This window comes from Girardinichthys multiradiatus, chromosome 20, assembly GCF_021462225.1.
Source record: "Girardinichthys multiradiatus isolate DD_20200921_A chromosome 20, DD_fGirMul_XY1, whole genome shotgun sequence".
Classification (NCBI taxonomy): Eukaryota; Metazoa; Chordata; class Actinopteri; order Cyprinodontiformes; family Goodeidae; genus Girardinichthys; species Girardinichthys multiradiatus.
Genome location: NC_061812.1, coordinates 48,979,617 through 49,004,622, shown reverse-complemented (window position 1 = coordinate 49,004,622; position 25,006 = coordinate 48,979,617). Strand labels below are relative to the sequence as shown.

The window sequence follows — 25,006 nt, the reverse complement described above, 5'->3', positions numbered from 1 at the left end:
AGGTTTCTTCAAAGAGCCGTTGTAGATGCTGATGGCTGTGGGCAGGAAGGATCTCCTGTAGCGCTCCGTCTTACAGCAGATCTGAAGAAGCCTCTGACTGAAGACACTCTGTTGCTGTAGGACAGTCTCATGAAGAGGATGCTCAGAGTTCTCCATAATGTTCTTCATTTTATGAAGAATCCGTCTTTCCACAATGATCTCCAGAGGTTCCAGAGGAGTCCCCAGAACAGAGCCAGCATTTTTTATCAGCTTGTTGAGCTTTTTTAAGTCCCTGGTTCTGATGCTGCTTCCCCAGGAGATGATGGTAGAAGAGATCACACTTTCCACAACAGACTTATAGAAGATATGCAGCATCTTGCTGCAAACACCAAATGACCTAAGCTTCCTCAAGAAGTACAGTGCGCTCTGTCCCTTCTTGTAGATGGCTTCACAGTTGCATCTCCACTCTAGTCTGTTGTCCAGGTGAACACCGAGGTATTTATACTCCTCCACCACCTCCACTTCTTCTCCCATGATAGAAATAGTGTTTGACTTATTCCTGTTTCTCTTAAAATCTACAATCATCTCCTTTGTTTTAGTCACGTTCAACATGAGATGATTGTTTCCACACCATGCCACAAAGCGGTCCACCACCTTCCTGTACTCAGCTTCTTGTTTATCTCTGATCCACCCCACGACTGCAGAATCATCCGAGTATTTCTGCAGATGACAGGAGTCTGCCTTGTACTGGAAGTCTGAGGTGTACAGAGTGAAAAGGAATGGTGAGAGTAAAGTCCCCTGTGGTGCTCCTGTGCTGCTGACTACCTGGTTAGACTCACAACCCTTCAGTCTCACAAACTGTGGTCTGTTTGTCAGGTAGTCTTTAATGCAGGAGATTGTTGAGGCCTCCACCTGAGTCTTCTGGAGTTTCTGACAAAGCAAATCAGGTTGGATTGTATTAAATGCACTGGAGAAATCAAAGAACATGATCCTCACAGTGCTGCTGGCTTTGTCCAGATGACAGTGGGTTTGTTGAAGCAGGTGTATGATGGCATCTTCCAACTCCAACTCCACAGCGATAAGCAAACTGAAGGGGGTCCTGATGGTTTACTGTTTGCTTACTCAGGTGGGCCAACAGGAGTCTCTCTAGGACCTTCATGATGTGAGATGTCAGGGCAACAGGTCTATAGTCATTGAGGACTGATGGGTGAGTTTTCTTTGGTACCGGAACAAGACAGGAGGTCTTCCACAACACCGGAACCTTCTTCTGGGCCAGTCTAAGGTTGAAGAGGTGCTGCAGAATCCCACAGAGCTGCTCTTCACAGGCCTTCAGGACTCTAGGGCTGACATGATCTGGACCTGCAGCCTTATTCCTATTCAGTCTCTCCAGTTGTCTCTTCACCTGACTTCTTGAGACACACAGGTGGAAGGGGGAAGCAAAGGAAGCATCAGCATCTTCTGATATGGTTGATGGCAAACATGTAGAAGCAGAAGGGTCTAGGGCTGAGGTGGAAGATAAAAAATGTGAAGTGTTACTAGACAGCTGTGGGTCCTGTGGGTCAAAGGAGGGTGGGATGTCTGTTTGGCTGTGAGCAGGAGAAGAGAATGCTGAGCTTCTTTCTGAACTGAACCTATTGAAGAATATGTTCAGTTCATTGGCTCTGTCCAGACGTCCATCGGTCTGATCATCCTTCTGCTTGAAGCCTGTGATCTTCTTCATCCCTGTCCACACATCTCTGATATTGTTTTGCTGGAGCTTGCTCTCCAGCTTCTTCTTGTATACCTCCTTGCTGTCTCTTATCTTGACTTTAAGTTGCTTCTGTAAACTCCTCAATAATTCTCTGTCTCCCTCTCTGAAGGCTCTTTTTTTCTTGTTAAGCAGGTCCTTCAGGTCACTGGTGATCCAAGGTTTGTTATTGGGGAAGCATCTCACGGTTCTGGTGGGGATGATGTTATCCACACAGAAGTTTATATAGTCGGTTACACACTCAGTCATGGCATTGATGTCCTCTCCATGTGGCTGGCACAGTGCGTCCCAGTCTGTAGCCTCAAAGCAACCTTGCAGAGCTTCTTCAGCTTCCTGTGACCATTTTCTCACAGTCCTCTTTATTACAGGTTGCCTCTGAACAAGGGGCTTATATTTCGAGCAGAGAAAAACAAGATTGTGATCTGATTTGCCTAGCGGAGATCTTGCTGTAGAGATGTATGAGTCCTTGACATTTGCATAAAACAAATCCAATGTTTTGTTTTCTCTGGTAGAGCAGCTGACAAACTGTTGAAACGTTGGAAGTGTAGCAAAGAGTGAAGCATGGTTAAAATCACCAGAATTTGCCACAAAAGCATTGGGGTTTTGTGTCTGTAGCTTAGCAACAACTGAGCTGATGGCATCACATGCAGTGTCGGCAACAGCAGAAGGTGGAATGTAAACTGTTGCCAAAATAACACTGGTGAACTCTCTGGGTAAATAATATGGATGAAAACTTACTGCCAACAGTTCAATATCTGGACTGCAGAGTTGACACTTCACAGTAACATGTCCTGGATGACACCATCTGTTGTTCACAAATACTGCCAGTCCACCTCCTTTACATTTGCCGCTCCTCTTTAAGTCTCTCTCTGCTTGTATGGTTAAAAAGCCCGGCAGAGAGACGCTGGAGTTGGGGATATGATCTTGCAGCCATGTCTCAGTAAAACACATGATACTGCATGCCCAGTACTCTGGCTGGGTCCTTTGTAGGGCTTGGAGTTCATCCAACTTGTTTCCCAACGATCTCAAATTGCCCATCATAATCGACGGAAGAGATGGTTTGAACTTCCTCCTTCTCTCTCTTCTCTTAGCTCCTGCTCTGCATCCACGGCGTCTCCTTTTCAACTCATCAGGGATTTGGGGTTGTAGTTTAAGTATTATTTGAGCTTTTGAGATATTAATCAGCTGCTCCCGGTTGTAAGAAACAACCCCGTTGCCATGGCAATGCATCATAACAAATGTCCAAAAATAGAAAGTATCAAGAAAAATCCTCCAAGCTGCACAGCATCCGACACCGGAGTGGACAGTAGTCCAAAAAAAATCAACTGTATCCACCACAAGAGGTATAGTTCCCAAAAAAGAATAAATCAGAATCAAAAGTAACAGAGCTACTCCAACCTGCTGCCACCTTGAGCGGCGCAATTCTAGAATCATATACACACTTTACGCACACTGTTCAGAAGAAGGTCCAGCAGAGACTGTACTTTCTGTGGCAACTCAAGAAATACAACCTTTCACAGGAGCTGCTGGTCATTCTCTACACTGACATTATTCAGTCTGTCTTGAGCTCATCCATCTCTGTGTGGTTTAGCTCAGCTACAAAACAGGACAGATGCAGCCTGTGACAAACAATTAGGTCTGCAGAGAGAAACATCAGTGCCAACCTTCCCTCCATCCAGGACTTGTACAGATCTAGGGTCAGAAAAAGGGCATCTAACATCTATTCAGACCCCACTCATCCTGGATAAAAACGGTTTAGACTTTTACCTTTAGGGTGGCGCTATAGAGCACTTTGTGCAAAAACCAGACGCCACTGAGTCAGTTTCTTTCCCCAGGCTGTCTCTCTGTTGAATACCTAACAGTCAGTGCCCAGATCGATACCATGCATATTTGCACTAATTCAACCTCATCTTCCTTTTGTAAAAACACTGTATATAAACATATTCACCAGAAAGAAAAAAAACGTATTTTTCCTTTTTGATATATGTATATTTTAAAATGCCTTCATTGAGAGCAAGTGGAACCAAAGTAGAGTAAGTATCATCCTTCAATCTACTCTTCTTCACCCTTTTAGAATGGCTCACTGATGTGCCATAACATTATGTGTGCACTGTGTTACATCATTTTCATCTTAAAACTGATCCGTTTTTACTCATTTTAAAACATGGTTAGCATGTTAAAAATCTTATTTTGTGCTCTCCTTGTACTAGCATGTTCCTCATCCCCTACGGAGTAAGCGCTACTTTTACCCAGAAATGTCATCCCTTTTACTGTCCACACTGTTACCATTTTGCATAGTAACAGCATGGACTTCAAATGGCACCCTGAATATTCCCAGCAGTTGTATAGGATTACAAATAATTATTTACAAATTTTTTTCACATTATTCAGAATGACTGATTTAAGCAACACGTACAATGCTGAGACCTCCTACACAGAGACATGTCCCTAACCAGTGGTTCTCAATATGTCTCTGTTGCTCCCACCTTTGGCGAATGAAAGATTTCAAAGCCCCCCTTCTCAACAAAACTTGAAGTAAAACTTGTAAAACAAAATTTAACTTTCATTGAAGATAAAAATGAGTTTCTGATGAGTATTCTTCAAAACTTCTAAAATAAATTGTGCAATCGTATATTTTAGAATAGTTGTGTGCGAAGAAAAAATATCTTTGGCAATTTTTATCTCATGAATCGTTGCTGATACCATATCTAGTGCCGCTGGGAGGATGAACTCCTCTGCTATTGTATGTGTTTTTTTGCACTGTGCATTTCTATATGCAGCCTTGTATAATGCTAGTTGGGCATTGTTGTTCATTGTTGTTAAAACGATCTTCCTGCCAGCGGTCTTCTTCGAGTTTTCTTTCAAAGGATTGGAGTGGCTGGCTATGTGGGCTATAATGTCTCTAAATGTCAGCCGCCATAGATATTGTAATATCCCCCTGTTACAAGGGTCAAAGATACAGATATCAACTTATAGAAGTCAGAAAATTAGTCTTTGTAATGCCTCATAAAATATAAGAACTCCTGAGTGTTGTTAATGGTACATTTTGCGCTCTTATTTCCTTTGTAGCATCTGGATAACCTGGCAGAGTTCTGCCTCCTAGTTCTGCTTATTGACTACATAGTGATGCAGAATGTGTTGTTTGTTGGACCTTTGCGGAAACCTCTCTGTTGAGCCCCAACAGACATCTTGGCTATTTTTGCAGAACTGGTACAAATATTATTACAAAGGGCATCTTTTCTTAATATGGTGGAGCCATAATGTGCACTCCTGGGAAGCTTGGCAGCTGCCCTAAAGGTTTCCACTCATGGAAAATCTTTCTAACAGCAGAGTAATACGATTGTGTCTCTGAAGTCTGATGCCTTTTCTCATTTGCTTTGAGTTACCACACCTGTAGACTCTACACTAAAGTGGGAAGAGAGTCTAATAATTCAGCTGGATAGGAGGCGTTCACTTTTGAAAGCAAAGTACTCACAAAAAATGAACTACAAAACATCTTTCAAAGAACCACATCATTAATAGCCCTAAAATAAAAATTTAAAAAACAGAAAATGATTCCACGTCCCTAGAGCCAGCCTAAGCATCCGGGGATCGGGCCGTTGAGGTCTCCACCTTCGTCCGCCACCCAATCCTCTTTGCACCGGTCCCTCACGGTTCCCCCTGCAGGTGGTGGGCCCACTGGAGGATGGCCTCGCGTCTCTCGTTCGGGCTTGGCCCGGCCGGGTCCCGCGAGGAGCAACCTGGCCACCAGGCGCTCTCCGACGAGTCCCGACCCCAGGCCTGGCTCCAGGGTGGGACCCCGGCTCCGCCGTACCGGGCGACGTCAAGTGGAGGAGTTTAAGTATCTCGGGGTCTTGTTCACGAGTGAGGGAAGAATGGAGCGGGAGATCGACAGACGGATCGGTGCAGCTGCCACAGTAATGGGGGCGCTGTGCCGGTCCATTGTGGTGAAGAGAGAGCTGAGCCGAAAAGCAAAGCTCTCAATTTACTGGTCGGTCTACGTTCCTACCCTCACCTATGGCCATGAACTTTGGGTCATGACCGAAAGAACGAGATCACGGATACAAGCGGCTGAAATGAGCTTCCTCCGTAGGGTGGCCGGGCACTCCCTTAGAGATAGGGTGAGGAGCTCGGCCATCCGGGAGGGGCTCGGAGTAGAGCCGCTGCTCCTCCACATCGAGAGGAGCCAGTTGAGGTGGCTCGGGCATCTATACCGGATGCCTCCTGGACGCCTTCCTCGGGAGGTGTTCCAGGCACGTCCCACCGGGAGGAGGCCCAGGGGACGGCCCAGGACACGCTGGAGGGACTATGTCTCTCGGCTGGCCTGGGAACGCCTTGGGCTCCCCCTGGAGGAACTGGAGGAGGGGTCTGGAGAGAGGGACGTCTGGGCGTCTCTGCTGAGTCTGCTGCCCCCGCGACCCGGTCCTGGATAAGCGGAAGACGACGAACGAACGAACAGAAAATGATGCTCGCAAGAAAACGTATGGTATATCTCAGTGTTTCCTAGTCCTGTAGAATCATCCAAATGTTCCATTATTGGTGGTTTACATCCTGCCTTAACTTTGTACTCTGTCTTGGTTCCTATGTTGCTAAACTCTGAAATCTTTTCACTAAACTGAGGCTGCTGACACATTATTAAATCAAGCCAGCGTCTCAGTTACAAGCTTATTTACTAATTACTGGGATAATCATAAGCTACAACTGTAAAACCGCCTCCAGCTAAGTATATATGTCACTTCCTTTCTTCTGTATAAATACCAACAAACACATTTACACTTTGGATCATTTCATTTTCTGTCTCTTTGTAACAAAGTCTACGTTATCATTTTGGTTTTTGGAAAGTTTTTTTTGCGGGACTAAAAAGGGGGGTGAAAAGAGGGGGAAGACATGCAGCATAGGTCACTAAGATCAATACTTGAACTAGGGACAGCTGTGTTGAGGACTAAAGCCTTCGTATATGGGTCATGCACTCTAACGCTACACCAAGCACCGTGCCCCAAAGTCTACATTTCTACCAAGAACTTTAAGTTTTGCAGTTGAAAATGCAGCCTATAGACTATGAGGTCCAGTTCTCTTTCACAGTGTGACCTCTGGGATCTCTTTCTGGGACTTCCAATCCTGAGAAGATTAGCAACTATCTTTAATGTTTGCCACCTGTAAATAATCTAATCTATTTGGTCATTAACCTAGACATCCTTAACATTAACTTTGTCATACTAATGCACAGACATTTGACGATCTAGTTGCTACATTAGATTCATGAGCCACAAGTCAGCATAGCGACCATCCCCACTTTATTTTTGGCTGGATCAGTTGAAGACAGCATGCAGGAACTGCCATTGGTTTCGTGGTTCAAACTCTGTTCTTTTCTTGCTTCATTACATGCTTATCTACATATCTCATGGAAATACAGCAAATAAAGCTTCCAGGTGAGAAGCAGATTGCAATACTTGGCAGGAACACATAAACGAACAACAGATTCCACACCATCATCATCTATTAAACAAAAAAACGCTAATAAAAGAGATGCACTCATTTTGTGGCCGATTTCTGACCAACATCTTCTTCTAAGCTTTCAAATGACAACTTAAATTCTTCCTAAACAACTCTAATATAGGAGTTGAACATTTTGTTTTCTAGCCTTCCTCCCACGAGGGGTCCAAGGTGATGTCATGTTGGAGTTGCAGTAAAACAGGGTTTTACTATTTCAAGAGGTGACAGTTTAAAAGATCTAGCTTCTTATATTGGGGTTTAATATGGTTAGAATTCCTAAAATAGCAGTTTTCATTTAATTTCCCTGCAAAATGTAGAGTTACTTAAACTCAGAGATTTCCAAAAATTGCCAACTTTTTCACATTGAGTACAGTCCATGACAGACAGAAGTTAAGAATTTAAAACAGAGCAACTTTGCTGTATTCCATATGGACTTCCTGTTTTTTGGTGAAAGTCTTGCACTCGCTTTTGCTCTTCCTCAGCATGTATGAACCATAGGCGTGTCCATAGAAAACATTACTGAGACTTTCAAATAACATTTTCCATAGCAACCATTGAGAGTGTGCAGCTAATTTGCTGGAACCTCAGTTTCTCTCAGGGCTCTTGAATGCTCTTCAACTTCCCTCCCTCACCCATGTAGAAAATTCCAAGGCACGTGTTTACCAGATGAGAGGAGATGACGATACAATTACAGATGCATTTATCACAACAAGAGTTCCCAGGTTTTCAGTGTCAGAGGTGAATTATCACTGACTTGTTTTAACTGAAAACAGCTCTGGATTAGGGAGTGGTAATGATGAAGACCCGTTGAACGAAGGGTGAGACATTTCAGCTGGTCGCCAAAAAAACTGGATTTTATAAATGTCTTCAAAAATTATTAACTTTATTATCACTGCCTTCACCAAAGGGTGAGTAATTTAGTTGCTTGTAATTTGCTCGGCTGTGTAAAATGGATTCTATTTTGATCTCTGTACTGCTGATCTCTAACATTAAATACTGAATATTTAATGAGGTTCCTATTCACATTGTATAGCATTTCTTTTACACCTAAAAGGTACAGCATTCTGTTACAAAACACGGTTTAATAGGCTGCTGTTCTACGTGCTCCTCACTGAATAGTGTAATATGTTGGTGCTCAGCTTGTATCTGTGATACATTACTATGTCAGCTGAGGTGATTTTGTTGAGTTTGAGTCAGCAGGTTTTTTTACAGCTTTTAATTGTCATGTTTGCACTGCTGTTTTCTAGCGTGTGTCAAGGTTCATTTGGAAGAGTCGTTATATCATTCAGTCTGTCCTGTCTTCATCCATCTCAGTGTGGTTTGGCTCATCCACAAAACAGGACAGGTCCAGACTGCAACGAATAATCAGGTCTGCAGAGAGAATAATCAGAGCTGACCTTCCCTCCATCCAGGACTTATACAGGTCTAGGGACAAGAAAAGAGCTGCCAAAATCTCTGCAGACCCCACACACCCTGCACATAAACTGTTTAGAGTTTTACCTTCAGGCCGCCGCTACAGAGCACTGTTTACTAAAACCAGCCGCCACAGAGACAGTTTCTTCCCCCAGGCTGTTTCTCTGATGAACATTCAATAGAGTACAAAACAACAGCATACAGATGTTGCAAATGCACCTTTTCTATTAGATATGTGTATATTGTACATTGTAAATTGTAAATTTGTATATTCTGTAATGCAAAAACAGAACAAAAGAGCAAAGTGTACCAGAGTCAAATTCCTTGTTTGTTTGTACGAACTTGGCAATAAAGCTGATTCTGATTCTATACATATAATTTACCAAAGTTTTGGGTAATATTGTATTGTATTTACTTTAAACCTTAAACAGTACCCTGCAATGAATGTTTTCTATGACCAAACGTGCCATGTGTAAATGGTTCTTCTTCCGGTCACTGGTCTCTGAACACTGGCCTGATAATTTGATGCTCGGGCTCCTATGCGTGCTATCATAAAGTGTCAGCGCGTTTTATTTAGTTGTTGTTTTGCAGATAATATTGTGGCCGCTGTTTATTAGGGGGGGGGGATTAAATCTGTCTTACAATGCATCGAAATGCAGACATTGATGATTCTGACTTAAGAAACAACAAAACCCATTTATCTTGATGTAAATTCTGACCTAATTTGGAGGAACGCAAAAATGTAACTGAAGTGTGTAAGTGTGGCACCAAGACAATTTATGGTGATCCCTTCATGCCACATACACTGACTGCATCCTGCATCAACGTGAAAATGCCACAGCATACAACTCTTGTGCTGAACTAAAAGGCAATATTATAACACAACATGAGGAACCATATCACATGGGTCCACTCGGAAGCAGAGGTAAAGACCATTAAGCTAGTGATGTCAAAGTTCCCCTAACTCAGAGAAGCCAAAGTTCATTACAACCGTTATCAAAAAGGATCTTCATCAGGAGTCCGTTTTAATCCAGGTATTTGCAATTGGAGCTTTCTTTGGATATGGCATGCCACCTCATCTCTCCTAATGGATCACTCACAGCAGGGAGGCTTAAAAATTATTTGAATGCTGTTAATTATGATTAAATATAGAGAAAGTGGAATAAGATTAAACAGTGATGTATAGATAGTTGAGCAAAAAGTCTGAGAAACACAAAACCTATCTGGAATAGAGGCTGATATTTTTTCGGGAGTCCCACGGGAATCCTGCGGGACGGGAGACAGCATCAGTAAAGATCCCGTGATTGGGACGGTACAGGATAAAAAATGAACGGGAGCAGATGGGAGCGGGAGCTAACCAATAGGAGGGAAAATAAACTAGGATCAATTGTCTTTGGAAATGTAAAACTGAGACTTTGTTATAAACTTTAAGAAAAAAAAACTTGGATCGACGCCGCCATTGTGTAGTTTTTTTCAAAGAAGCCTATACTATAATGTGAGCCAAACGAACTACACGACCCACAAGCCAACGGTGCTTCTGCTCGAGGTTTTCCACCTGCGTTCAGAATGGAGGGAGCAAACACAGGTGGAGAACTGGACGCGGTAAAATTGGATTTGTAATGTAAAGTCAGAAGTAAGGACTTATCTATTAAACTCATGACAAACTGCTCATAAAACAAACACTGATATGTCATTGATATGGTTTATTTGTCATATGCAGGTTAACACGCAGTAAACAGTGTGATGAAATGCTTAGGAAAGAAGAACCGTTCAAATCACAATAAAAACAAAAACACTAATGGCGTACAAAAAAAAGTACATATCATGCAGCAGTAATAAGCAAACAAAGTGTCACAGATGTGGTTTCGTGCAGTTTTATTGTTCAGTAGTTTGTTTGACAGCTTGTGGATAAAAACTGTCTTTTAGTCTGATTGAAGATAATTTTATTTAAGGCTGATTTCAAAATAAAACTCAATAAATCTCAAAACGGGTGTAGTGTTTGTTTCATTTTTGCAGTTATCTGGTTTGGAAACTATCGGACAAAGTATTGCAAAATAACGCAAAGACTATTGCGTGGGGACACAAAAGAGAAAACAATTCCCCATGTCCCCTCGCAGACTCCGTAGAAAGGCTTCATCAAGGGAAGATATTAAATAAATATGTTGTGAAATAGAAAAAAATTGAATGTACCATTAAATGTACAATTTATTTAATACATCATTAAATATTAAGTGTACCACTAATTACGTCATGTTGTCTTTAAAATTATACTTAATTATTCAGTGGCACATTTAATTGCATAATATTCCATTTCATGATATAATGGTACATTTATTGTTTCTAATGATGTATTAAATAAATAAATGGTACCTTTAATTTAATAGCACATTTAATGTTAAATTTCTTTCATGTTACATTTACTTCACTTATGGGACATTCACAACATTCATTTATTTTATGATGATTTTATTGTATTAAATTTGTCCAGTTTGACCCTCCATTCTTGATGCCTGTATAGGAGGTCATGTCAGAATTTAAATCAGGTGTTCTGGAGCAGACACACGTCTAAAACTTGCAGGGAAGGGGTCCCTGAGGACCAGGGCTGTGAACCATTGAGGTACAGTTTCTAAATTGTGAAGGTAATGCCTTTTTGGCCTTTTGTTCAACAAGTACAGTTCTCTTACTAGGTGCATTTTTCTTTCGTTTCAGCAACTTGAAACATAAAAGTAATGTCATTGTTCAAAGGAAACAATCACTTAATAAATGAGTAAAATACAACTAGGTACATTTTGTTTATTCAACTAAGATAGGCATGGTCTGTTTCCTTGTTTGATATTTTATTATTTCTTCATTATTATTCTTTTTACTTTAACTGGCCTTTACTACAGCTAAAAACAGGGACCTAACTGGTCCTTCAAAGAAAGAAATTGCCAAAAGACTAAATGAAGAAAACAAAAATGGGAGTGGCACAGGAGTGGGAGTCAATTTACCAGGAGTGGGACGGGACAGGATTTTTTTCGTTATGCTGGCCTGGGATTGGGATGGGACAAGACATTTTTCTGTGGGAGCGGGATGGGACAGGAGAGAAAATCCACTCCCGTGTCACCCTCTAATCTGGAAGTGATTCAAAGTTCAGTAACTGAAAAATCTGAAAAAAAACTGCAAAAAGCTTGTCTCACAAAAGAAAATACTCTGTTAACGTCAATATTAATAGAACATAGGCAAGTTTTCTCCCTGAGCCAACATGTGAAACATATCTGTCTGAATGTAACCAGAAAAAAGGCTGAATTAAAACTGCACTCTGACACAGATAGAAGAATCAGCATGGCAGCGTCAGCTTTACAAACTACGCATGTTGGAAAACAGCAGAACCTCAGAGCTGCAACTTAGCAAAACACTAACCCAGTTGGTACCGGGTCCTTACTGGTGTTGTGGTTCGGAACGGTCTAAAGAGCACAACAGGGATTTTCTGGGATTTCACTAATATGGCTCCTACAGTAATAATTTGCTGTATATAGAAAGGCATCTTTTTTATTTTTTTACCGTGTCCTGTCTGGCAGAGTAGTGCTCAGAATTGTTGTCTGATTGCCAAGAAAAAGCCCAACAAATTTACTTTCACAAATGGAGCATTACAGCCAACGCTTTAAAGCTCTGCTTGATATTTATAAAAGAAACTTTATTAGAAACTGCTTTGGGATTGTTATGGACACAGAGATGAAAACGAAAAGAGAAAAATAAAAAGCAAGAAAGAGAGAGGTGGGGCAAAAAGGAAAAAGGGAGGAAAGAAAGAAGGATTGAGAGAATACAAGATAACACCCTGCTTGCTTCTACAACTGCAGAAACATTCCATTACCAGCTTTTTTTTTACCAAAAGGTGCACTGTACTTATGAATTAATGATGTATTTATTGGTAAATGCGGCTCAATATAGAACATTTGTGTATCTGTTGCCACCTGAATCTAAACACCTGTGGGTCTGAGTGTGAGCTCGCTAGTGTATACAAAGTTTCTCCATAAAATATGCAATAGCGAGTGTGAGGAGCCACAGACCTGCCCCCCTGGACCCGGGACAGATACGGAGGAGATCCGTGCCACAGACATCCAAAGGCCCCCCAGAGCACGGGAACCCCAGCAGAACCACCGCCGGGACTACCGCAACCCCCCCAGAGAAGAGCAGGGGAGAGTCCCAGGAGAACCACCCAGCAGCCACAGCGCAGGAGCCCCAGGGAGCTGCAGCAACGAGTCCACTGGCCACCTATAGACAGCAGCCGTTTACACCGGAGCAGATCCAGCCATGGAACCAGAGACCCGAGACTTACTCCCTAAGAAGAGGGCCGACAGAGCCTGGAGGGCTCTGGGAAGCAGCCACAGGGAGTGAGCCAGCACACACCAAAGCACCCAGCCCCGGATAACGAGAACCACAAGTACACCAGCAAGCAGAGACACCAACCACCGGCAGGTAGTGTGGCGGGGAGGAAATAGGCCCCGCATTTAAACTGATCCAGGATAGAAATGCAACTTAATGTCTCCCAATATATTAATGGAAATGCTCAAACACTTTGGTTCGTTTTCAGGTTAAAAATCAATATTAATAAAACTCAAATGCTAGCAATGAACTATAACCCCTACAAGAGATAAAGACAGTGTACAAAAGGAAATGGGATGTAGACTAGATTAATTATCTTGGAATTATCATACCAAAGAAATGTATTAAGATGTTAGACCACAAATATGGTCCTCTAAAGGTGAGAATAAAATCGACATTCAGAGGTGGAATGTTGTCCCCTTTTTCAGCTGAAGTTTCAGAACTGTTTATTAAAATGCACATCCTCCCCCGCCTATTATACTTATTTCAGTGTCTCTCAATTAAGATCCCTCTGAATTTTTTGTTTTTGTTTTATAGATAGGGATAGATTAATACCCATTTTTTCAGGGGCTAGAGATAAATACAAAACTCTACAGTTAAGTAAAGGAAAGGGAGGAATGGGCCTTCCTTGCCATCTAATCTGTCTTTGCTCATCGATACAGTAAGAGACAGTAGAAGACATTCCAATAGTAGCCATTCAATCAGATGACAATTACAGGGTATACTCTTTATCTCAGATTATCCAAGCTAGAAAGCTTACAAAAGTTCTGGTAGAAGACCATTAAGTTCTGTAAACTGGGTGACTTTTAGATTCTGTGCCTATGACTCAGGCCGCTATGAAAGATGCAGGATTTGAGAAATTGGTCTCAAAAAGGTTTATCACTTATCCTTCATATATCTACAAGGGGGTATTCCAGGGGTTTGAAATTTTGAGAAAGAAATATGGTTTGGAAAAAGGCGACTGCTACAAATTCTTACACATTAGATACTAATTAATTAATTGATTAGGACTTAAAAAAGCTCAACAAGCTGATAAAAAAGGCTGGTTCTGTTCTGGGGACTCCTCTGGAACCTCTGGAGATCATTGTGGAAAGATGGATTTTTCATAAAATGAAGAACATTATCGAGAACCCTGAGCATCCTCTTCATGAGACTGTCCTACAACAACAGAGTGTCTTCAGTCAATTAAATTAAATTCAAAGATACTTTATTGATCTGCGAGGGGAAATTAGAATTCCAGTCAGAGGCTTCTTCAGATCTGCTGTAAGACAGAGCGCTACAGGAGATCCTTCCTGCCGACAGCCATCAGCATCTACAACGGCTCTTTGAGGAAACCCTCATAATGAGTTACAACATTTAATTGAATTGAATTTGAATTGAATTACAACAATCAGAATTTGAAAAGGGTCCATGGCAGCCGTGCTTTTGAGTTCTTGAACGTGTTTCTGTCAATGTTTGAGTGTTAACCATGCACTAAAATAATAACAATGCTTTATAAAAGACATTCAACAAGCTAAACAAGAAAATATAGAACACATTAAGAAGACGTGGGAAAAGGAGGTGAATGTAGAGATACCTTTGGAAAACTGGGAAAAGTATGTCAAATACAAAGGATGTCGACTGGGTCAATGGGGTGTTGAGAATTCGGGTCGAAAAATTTAAGACTTTTTTGAAAACCAGTACAAAGATCAATACCAGGACTCTGGACATACCTGTTGGAGACTCTGTGGAACCACTAAAGCCAACCATTACCAGATCTTTTGGAATTGCTAAATTATTCAAGATTACGAGACCGAGATTTATAAACATATTAGCAACATATTTGGCTCCAACATTCCCTTTAACTGGGAGACCATCTAGTCAGAAGACCTAACCCTGGATCACTGGAATGCAAATGATAAAAAATACTTTATATGTTGTTGGTTGCCAGTAAAAAAACAATAACCAAAGAATGAGCCACCTAGCATTGACGACTGGACTGACACAAGAAATGACATTTGTAATGGAAAAATTGTCTTTTTCAATCAAGATAAAAATCGATATATTTTATCTGATTTGGACTAAATGTAAAACCTGTTGGATCATACTTTAAGTAATTCTGTCTCAGATGAGAGTTGACTCCGGTTTTTATTTATCCTTTCTGTATTCTCTCTGGTTTAACAAGCCTTTCTTTTTAATATATTTTGATGTATATTACAAGGACCACCCGTGGCGAACTCCCCCCGCTTTGTTCCAATGTGTTTGATGCAAACTGGAAAAGCAGATGTTGCAACATTTGCAGATACAACATTTGTCATCTCAAATGTTGTATCTGTAGTTACTGAGTGTTTTTCAAATAAAGATAAACACGTTTCAAATAAACATTTTTAAAAAGCAGTCTGATTACTATTATTACCATTATTATTAATCTGTGCTGTTTTTTAATTAGGAAAAGCACTGTGTGTCAAACAGGTCAAGACTAAGAGAACTCTTTAACAGGATACATAATGTATGGTACAGAGAAATCAATAAAACAGAACATACAGTAGATTACTTTAAAACCGTTATTAAAATGGGGGTTCTCCAACAAAGTGTCCACTTACTCCCCCGCTTAATAAGCAGGAAATGTCTGTTGTTGATTTTCAAAGAACATACTGTCTACTAGTGGTGTTGGAATAACACCATCTTCACGTCTCTACCATTGCCATGTGAACAAAAAACATAATTAAAATGTTGTCATGTAAACGTGTTACCAGAAAAAAAATCTAGTTTTTTTAATGTATCGTTGTTGTATAAACAGGGTCATTAGGACAAAACGACAACTTAGTGGTGGGATCCGAATTGTCGGAACTGAATATGTCTTTTACATGGTCAGTGATGGAATCAAAATGAGTCTTGATTTTTCATATAGTTTAACAGACACCACTAACTATTCACATCTTCCTCAGAGATCTTTAGTGCAGGCTAATGATCTCTAAGATTGTTTCCCCTCCTGCCTGAGAGCCTGGGCTTTCCTACTCCCCTCTATATTTACTCAGATTTTCAAGTCTGAAGGTGTATGTGGTTCCTTCCTGCTTCCAGTGTTCCAACATCATCTTGGCCCCCAAGAAACACATGGTCACAGAATTAAATGACCACAGGCCTGTTGCCCTAACGTCTGTGGTCATGAAATCCTTAGAGCGACTAGTGTTAAGGCACCTGAAGGACATCACAGGCCCCCTGGTGGACCCCCTGCAGTTTGCTTACTAGACAAACAGGTCAGCAGATTACGCAGTCAACTTGGAATTACACTTCATTGTGCCCCACCTCAACCACTCAGAGACGTCAGCCAGGATCCATCAACACAGACATCCTCCACGAGATGCTCAACCAGCTCACAGTGCCGGTCTCCACTAGTCAGTGGATCACCAGCTTCCTGACTGACTGACAGCAACAGCTGACACTAGGGAGCATCTTCTCCCACATAAGAACCTTTAGAACAAGCGACCTCAGGGGTGTGTTCTCTTCCCCTCCTCTTCTCTCTGTTTACACGGCTTGCACCTCAGCGGACCTCTTTCCGAAACTCCTTAAGTTCACAGATTGCACCACTGTCACTGGTCTGTTCCAAGACAGTGACGAGTCTGCATACAGACAAGAGGTGGATGTACTGGTCCACTGGTGTGGTCCCTGCTTATGATTGTGGCGATAACAGTGGACTTCTGAAGGACACCCTTTCACACTGCCTCCCCTCACCACCCTCAACAATACAAGGTCTACTTTGGATCACTTCCAGTTCCTAGGAACAACCTTTGGGACCTGAGGTGGTCTTCACACATAGACAATTTTCAGAAGAAGGTCCAGCAGTCTGTACTTCCTGCGGAAACTCAAGAAGTACAACCTTCCACAAGAGCTGCTGAACATATTTTACACTGCCATTTTTCAGTCAGTATTGTGCTCATCCATCTTCGTGCGGTTTAGCTCAGCCTCCAAACAGGACAGTCCAGACTGCAACAAACAATTAGAGAGAATCATCGGCGCTAACCTTCCCTCCATCCTGGACCTGTGCAGGTCTAGGTTCAAGAAACAAACATCTCTGCAGATCCCACACATCCTGGACACAAACTGTTTAGACTTTTACCTTTAGGGCAGTGCCAGCTATGGCTGACAATAGCCCATGTTGGATGTTCTGACCCGTCAGCGCGGATAGAGGTGCGGATAGAGGTGCAGTTTTGTTTTTTTTGCAGAGTGCCCAGATCAATACCGTGTATATCTGTACTAATTCAACCTTGTCTTGCTTTTTTTTTAAATTCAATATATACATATTCATATTAAACAAAAAAACTTTTATTTTTAATTTCCCTGTTTTTATATATAATTTATTTATATATGTATATTTTAAACATCTTCTTTGAGAGCAAGTCTGTCTGATCAACACAACGAACACCTTACAGTGATAGTAGTCAGCTACTATGCTGCGAAACAAATTAAGCGTATTCAAACTATTATGGCCTTGCTTTTTTTAAAACAAAATTGGGAGTACATACACATATCCTTATGTACATATTTAATCCTTTTCTTTTTTATCTCCTGTAAAGTTAGTATATTTATATTTAATATCTGTACTTTGTGAGCATGTAAAACCTTGGTCAAATTCCTGGTTTGTGCACACAAACCTGATTCTGATTCTGACAAGAGGAGGTGCTCTTCCACCTGGGAACTCAGAGGAGATAAAAGGCGTGTTGAAGTCAATGTTACGGCTCTGAGCTGACGAGCGAGGAAGTAACATTGCTATAACAGTCAACGGTTGCTAGTCTTAGCCTGTTTTTAGCGTTGGGATGTATTAATGGAGAGGACAGCCATGGAACTAAAAGTGAAAACACTCTGGGACACAACCTAAGTGGACCAAGTCAGAACAATACACTGGACTTCAGCCTTGGCAGTTGCATTGGTCAGATGCCAGGTGCCTCCTGTGTGGGTTTCCTATGACTAAAACATAATAGAGACGTACTGTTTTATGCTTATTACACATCTCCATTATCTTTTGCATATTACGATGTCCGCTGTCTGACACCTGTAGGGTTCAATGTTGACAGAGGCAGCCTAAACATTTAGTGAAAGAGGTTAGTAATTTAGACATGCACTAAATCCATTGGATCAGATCTGGTATTTATGATTTCAACTACAGTTATTTAGTAGATCTCTATCATTATTGAAAAATATCGATTCAACCAGATGATTTTTTACTTTAACATGAATTTTCAGTATCAATAAAGTGTTTAAAAAGAAAATCAAAGGAAGCACAGATATAATCTATTTAAACTGCATTTTATACCACAAGTCAAGACTTTCTGCAAAAAACATAAAGACTAAACATATTAAAGCTAAGTTGTTCTGTTTTGTCTTTTTGACCTTTCAGCCTCAGTCCATCATGGAACCTGGGTTTAGAAATGTAAGACTTTAGGTAAGAATCTACATTCACTGGGTAATACTTACAGAGCCTGATGGTTTAGAAATGTTAGCAGCATTAACCACCATAATAACTAACAGAAAACACTAAATAAATAGAAATGTCAAGTTGTAATCATGTTGTGTTTGCTTTAAAATGATAAAACCTTATTTTACAGCTTCTGCTCTCTCACACTGCAGCGTGATGTCGCCTCTGCTCCTCTCATAAATAACTAATGGCCGCTGAATGAAGGAAGGCTATTATATACAGTATCATTTTTGAATCCTGTTCTTATATCTTCTTAGAGTTCAAAGACAGAAATCAGAACTGGCTTAAAATTGTTACCAGCAAGACAAAGTTGAAAAAAAGATCAAAAATTGGCCACAAAGTTTGAATTGGTTCTTCTCTAAATTCCATGTTTATAAGGGATGTGAGGAGATCTCACGATATCAAAATGCTGGACACACTCAATCCAAACTAAGTACACTTAGAAGTTGGACATCATGATTATTAGTTTTCACTTTTTACAGGAGGTGTAATATTTTCATCCATTAAGGTCTCATATGTTTGTTATAACAATTGCACAGGCTATCTAAGCCTAAAATATTGTGGATGTGCCTTGCTACTAGATCTGCACAATATATCAAATTACAATCTCCATATTGCACAATCAATTTCTGCAATAATAAAGGATGGCATGGATGAGGTCTTTGGTAGGATATTATATTGCAGGTGTCATGTATTTAAATTCTGGATAGCAGTAATATATCAGACCTGTTGGATGGGCTTTCAATGCCCTCCATGCTTTCATTTAAAATAGATTTTAGTGATTAAGATGCTGAAGCTTATGATAAGTCAAAGAAAGAAAATCAGTCAGACAAGAGGGAATTAACAGTGATCTACTAAACCACTGCAACATTCAGCAAGTGTATCATATTAACATGTTCTCTTGATATGGTGCAGGCCTACATGCAAGCAGTGTGAACCAGTCATCAGAGCCAAGTGCAGCTGCAGAGTTTGGTAAAGCTAGGGATCCACAGCATGACTTCCACAGTCTTAGATTTGGGAAAAAAATGGAGGTCACTACTGAAAGACTGGGGAGCACACCCTGAACAACTGGACCTGCTGAAGGACCACAGGCTGCAGGATTTATCAGACCAACTAGAGTCAACTGAGCGCATCAAACTAACAGGGTGACCGATTGAGAGAACAAATGTACCAGTAGGTGGTGGTAATACAAGAAATTCCCAAAAGTTGGATAGTAGTTTGCATAGTTTGCATTATGCACATTGTTGTTTGTGTTTCTGTTAATAATGCTCTATAGTCATTAATATAATTTTCAAGAAAAAAACGTCATCTCACAGCTGCTGCCATGTTTTCATTGGCTGTTGGCAACACAGGTTCGCAGTTGGGTCTGTGATCAGTTGACACTACCTGACTGTGTCCAGACCAGCCTCAAAAAGTTTAAACATGTTTGTCTGACTACGAGTGAGGTCAGGTTGGGTCAGGTGGGTATCCCTCTCACACTTGAGGACTCAATGCTTCACCTCATCCCACAACTAGTGAAGACTGATGGAGACTATTGCTGGGCGGTGTACCGGTTCATCCAGTATGCCGGTTGTAACTTCCCCTCCTATATGAATTTTTCATATAACCCCATGCTGTGGCATACCTGAGAAAACAGCTGTAATGCTTCCAACAGGCAGCAATTTATATAATATTGTTTGCCGCTAGAAGCGCTGCAGAGGTTACGTGGAACGGCACCACCAAACGACATACAAGGTAGAGCTTGCTAGCTAGCCAGGTAGCATAACAATATGTTAACTAACAGCTGGGAGAGTCTCTGTCACTATTGTAAATTAGATTAAGCAACAGAAAACAGATGGCAGATAAAGAAAGTGAGACTGGAGATGTAAAAGAAAAACTTGTGCCCAAGAGAGGAGCTGTGTCTCTAGTTTGGACGTTTTTTTATATAAAAGAAAATCTGACGCAGACCAGAAGGCTGTATATTGCAAAGTTTGTCAAGCTGCTGTTGCTGCAGGTGTTCTAACATTATCAACTTACTTCATCACCTCAGCAGAAAACGTGTTGGAATACCAATAATATACGTTATTACAGTCGTTGGGTTCAATGCCATCGAATGCCGGACGAATTTTTGTTGCAGTGTGCACAATAAAAAATGTTTACATTATGCAACTATTCTGCAATTTCATACTGACTATTTCAAGTATTGTGCAATTTTATGGGACAAAGTAATTGACACTTTGATTACAACCTTGATTTAAAGCTTTGTACTTCTATACTCCTGACAGTGAAATAAGTCACAATTATGTATAAAAGCCCAGTCATGGGAAACAATAAAATAAGTAAATAGATTTAAAAAATACCGTGATATACCGTGAAACAGCCAGAATCTTTAAAAAAAATTTAATTTTTCAGTCATATTGCCCACCACTAATAGGGCCCTTTCCCCAGCTGGGAATAAGGGCTGAATCCATGCACTGGGTCTCCAGCTTAAGTTAAACTGTTGAGTTTTTTAGATCACAGTGGATTCATTTCAGAACAAGCAGTTCTGAGTTTTAATTGTCTCAACTCATTAATTTGTGAAGCTCTAGCTTCACCTAGCTAAAGCAACATAAAATACGTTAAGCTGTGGCCACCAGGACTAATAATTACTGTTCAGGACATGAAAAAACACTGACTGGCCAGTGTAAAGATGAACTGAGTGGATATTATAGAACTTATTTAACCAGTTACCAACATAAATGTTGTGCTCTGATCCAACTAATGGTGGCTAATGACATCATATAGGGCTTTTCATTAGGAATAAAACATGAATTTCTATTGAAACCTTTGTGTTTATTGTTGCACACAGCAACCTTTCTGCCTTTTAACTTTTACGTTCAGTTTTCTATGAGATTTCCTCAACTTTAACACAGCAGGGTGGCTCTTGCAGGGAGACCGAGGGGTGGGTCTAACACTAGTTATGTCACACGGCAATGACTCTTTACATTTTGTCAGGCTCTGTGTTCCATTCACCTTGGCAATGTCACACTTAATCATGTTCCAATAAGAAATCAGAAAACCAAATTGTTGTGCTCCGTTACCATGCTACCAACTGTTAGCAAAACAAGCTAACAAAATTGATTTTCCTACATGCTATGGATTCTAGAACTGGTTAATGTGCAACAGACTGAATAAGATACAACCCATCAGAATTTTAAATAAACAGATTAATCATGCAGCTACCTGTACAGGTTACACATGTGCATTAAATTAGGAATGATTCATGAATCCAAACTTCTCCCTACCAGGTGCAAATAAAACATCCGTCCTTCAACTTGTGGAGTGAAACTGAAATGTTGCGGAAAATGATATAGACTTTATTTATGAGAGAATGATCCTACCATCATCAACACCGCTGACATTCAAAAAGGCTGGAAACAACAAAGTTGGGCATTTCTTTTACATTTAATATTTCTCAAAAAAAAAAAAAAAAAATCTTTATAGACACAGGGAAATAGTTTGTCCCTGCAGTGGGTTTTCTAAAGAATGTATCCCAGCCCATCCTCATCTTCCCTCCTGTCTGTGTGAAAGCAAATTCTGCTTAATTCATTTTAACCTTATTCGGACACTGAGGCAGTTGGATAACACTATCACTCTTGTGTGTTATTATAATTAGTTTATTATGCTCCATGACTGTGTCCGGTACCTCACATTACAGGCTTTAATAAAGCAGTAGGATCATGTTACACATGCTGGATCTCAAGCCATCATGGCATGTGTGTTTAGATAGTGGACAGCCAAGAGGAGGTGGGTGACTGAACATAAAGATGTTTTTGGGATTAACATGTTGGTTCTCTGCTAAGTACTTCATTTAGGCAGCTGGAATTGTGCATCCACTGTTTATCATGGTGCTGATTACAGAGAAGAAGCACAAAAAATGTTCTACATCTTAAAAGTGACCCCTGTGCCCAACTCATTTAAAAGCAAAATGTCAAATCAGTATTTATAAATTATGCCAGTTATTAGCTCCCAACATACAGAGACTTGTTGAAAACATGGTTTTACTTGAGTTTGCTGATGAAAAAACAATCAGATTTCATGATCAGCATCTAGTTTATGTCATTCTGAGAATAGTAGTATTCTTCTTAATACAGGTAACTGTTTAGTTCCTGCCGATGCTTGACTGCAGGTCAATGGCTCTTACCCTGCGTTTAACTCATAAATGTGATAAAGCCCCAGGCTGGCAGGCAGGCCAGGGGGAGCATTAAAGGGTTAACATTCAGGCGCGTAAATACTGTCCATAGGGCTTGCTCGCTCAAACAAACGCTTTAAACAAACGATCTAATCAAACTAAGAACCCCAGACTGCAGCCGAACGGTGTGAGTTACACCCAAAGCACCGCTGATGCGCAGGGAAAGCGGGTTGTGGATAAAGAAAAGGGACGCAGGCAAATAATCCCATGTGGTGACAGGGATTCTGTACAGCTCGTTACAACTCACGAACAACAGAAGTGATGAGCGGAGGATCCGACTCTGCTCCACTTGGACAGACAACACAACAGTTAGCAACAAGCAGGAAGTACCCGAGGCACCAGCAGCTCCATTATAGTTAAAAACTGCACCTCTATCCGCGCTGACGGGTCAGAACATCCAACATGGGCTATTGTCAGCCATAGCTGGCGCCTGGCAGGAAGGCTCTGTTACGGGGCTCTAAGCTCGGTCTCGGGTCGTGATTTCCAACCACGCTCTGCTTGTAGAGCGAGTGAAAACCGAGAGACCGATTCATATGTGACAGCATGTAACAACAATATGGCTGATAAAAAGGCTCTGGTAGCGGTGGGGAAATTGGGATATAAGATCCAAATGAGCGGCGACTCCGCCGAAGCTTCCCCCGCTGCTGTCCGCTCCTGACAAGGGGAAAGCAGAGTTTAGTTTGGGGATAAGGGAGGAAAGTAAACAGCTAATGGGACGCATAAGCAGACGAAGCCCGTAGCAAAATAACATTATTTTCTGAAGTATTTTTTGGTTCACGGGAATCTGTTTTGATGTTTTTGCGAAAAAATGTCACAACCCTGGTCGGCTATATTTAACTCCGCCTTCTTCTTCTTCTCCAAGCGGCCTCTCTTCAGATGCAGACGGGCGACTGAGAGCCACAAAGCTGTCAAACGCAGCCGAGTCTTCGCCATTTTTGTTTGTTCCCCACAAATGCAAACCGCCACAAAATCAGCTCGATGAGCAATCTGGCCTTACCTGCCGTGGAACCAGTCCTTGCAAGCATCGCACTCGATCATAAACTGGGTCACGTCGTAAGGTAATCTGCAGATGCAATATACTGGTACAGTCGCCATGTTCAATTCACAACTACGTCGGGATAGACTGGGGGGGCTGCAGGAGGAACAACGTCCTGCAAACAATATGATCCAATATGATCTTCCCCAGAAAAAAAGCCAGGGGCAGTCCCGCCGGACACATGAAGCTAAGCTCACCGCTCCATCACGCCGCAGCCGCGTTTGCGTTGGTGCGGAGCGGGGAAGCGATGGAGGTTCGTCTTAGCTGGTTTTCCTGAAATGCATTCTTTTTATTATTATTATTATAACTATGTGCATGCCCCCTGCTGACTGCACGGCAGTCACAGCAGGAGCTACAGGAAAATGTTGTCTCGATGTTTTTGCGAGTAAAATAAATAAAGTTAAGTCAGGGAGCGGGTTAAAATCTGATGAATGAGTTTTAGGATCAATCAGAGCAGAACTGTGTTCCCCTAAACCTGAAGGATCATCATCACATCCAAGCTGAGCATCTTCAAGCTGTGTGTTAATGAAACATAAAAAATTATGACGAATAAATGATTATGTTAAAACATTATATATATATATATATATATATATATATATATATATATATATAGTAAATTTACGAAGGTTACACGTGTTTTTAGGTTTTAGTTCATTGTACTAGTAAGTACAGTTATGACATTGAAAACTGCAACCATGGCAGTTGCACTATCTGCAATAAAATAAGTCAAAAGGAAAGTGAGTGCAATTTTTGCCTCTTAGATTTTTATGACACTTCTATATTATTGTCTCGTTTTTTTATGTACATTCAAGCTCATTTTATTTTTCTATTCTCATGTAAGACATCTATCAAATATAAAACATAAAACGGATAAAAGTAAAGCTCATGTATTCTATAGTTTAATTAAACACAGAGTGGTATAGTTCAAGCATTTATTTTTGTTCATTTTCTCTGATTCTGGCTCCATTTAGCCTACATTATCTGCATGTACTACTTGGTTGGGGCTCCTTTTGCATGGATTAGTAGGCGTGGCATGGAGGCAATAAGCCTGTGGTTGTGATGAGTTGTTCAGAAAGCCAACGTAGCTCTGATGGGGAACTTCAGCTCATGTGCATTGTGCGTTCTGGTGTCTCAATTCTTCATCTTCACCATGGTAATTAAAGCAGATATAGGTACTACTGGCAGTATGGGCCAGTACCAAGGCCTACTGGAAAGTGAAACCAGCATCTCCATAAAGCTGCACTGACTTTGGACCTGATAAAACTCAGATGACCAACACCAGCAGATCAAATCATTACTGACCACAGA

General features: G+C 41.0%; 1 protein-coding gene across 2 annotated transcripts in view; it reads right to left on the bottom strand.

The window, feature by feature from the left end:
• phf2 (PHD finger protein 2) overlaps positions 1-24,174 on the bottom strand; it is a 69,108-nt gene extending 44,934 nt beyond the window's left edge. Inside the window, exon 1 of one of the 2 annotated variants that reach the window (XM_047347461.1) lies at positions 23,657-24,174. In XM_047347461.1, the coding sequence (XP_047203417.1) occupies positions 23,657-23,754 (98 nt within the window). In that variant the 5' untranslated portion in view covers positions 23,755-24,174. The remainder of the gene's footprint in view (positions 1-23,656) is intronic. The other variant, XM_047347462.1, reaches the window with a different exon arrangement.
• Between the last annotated feature and the right edge of the window lie 832 nt (positions 24,175-25,006).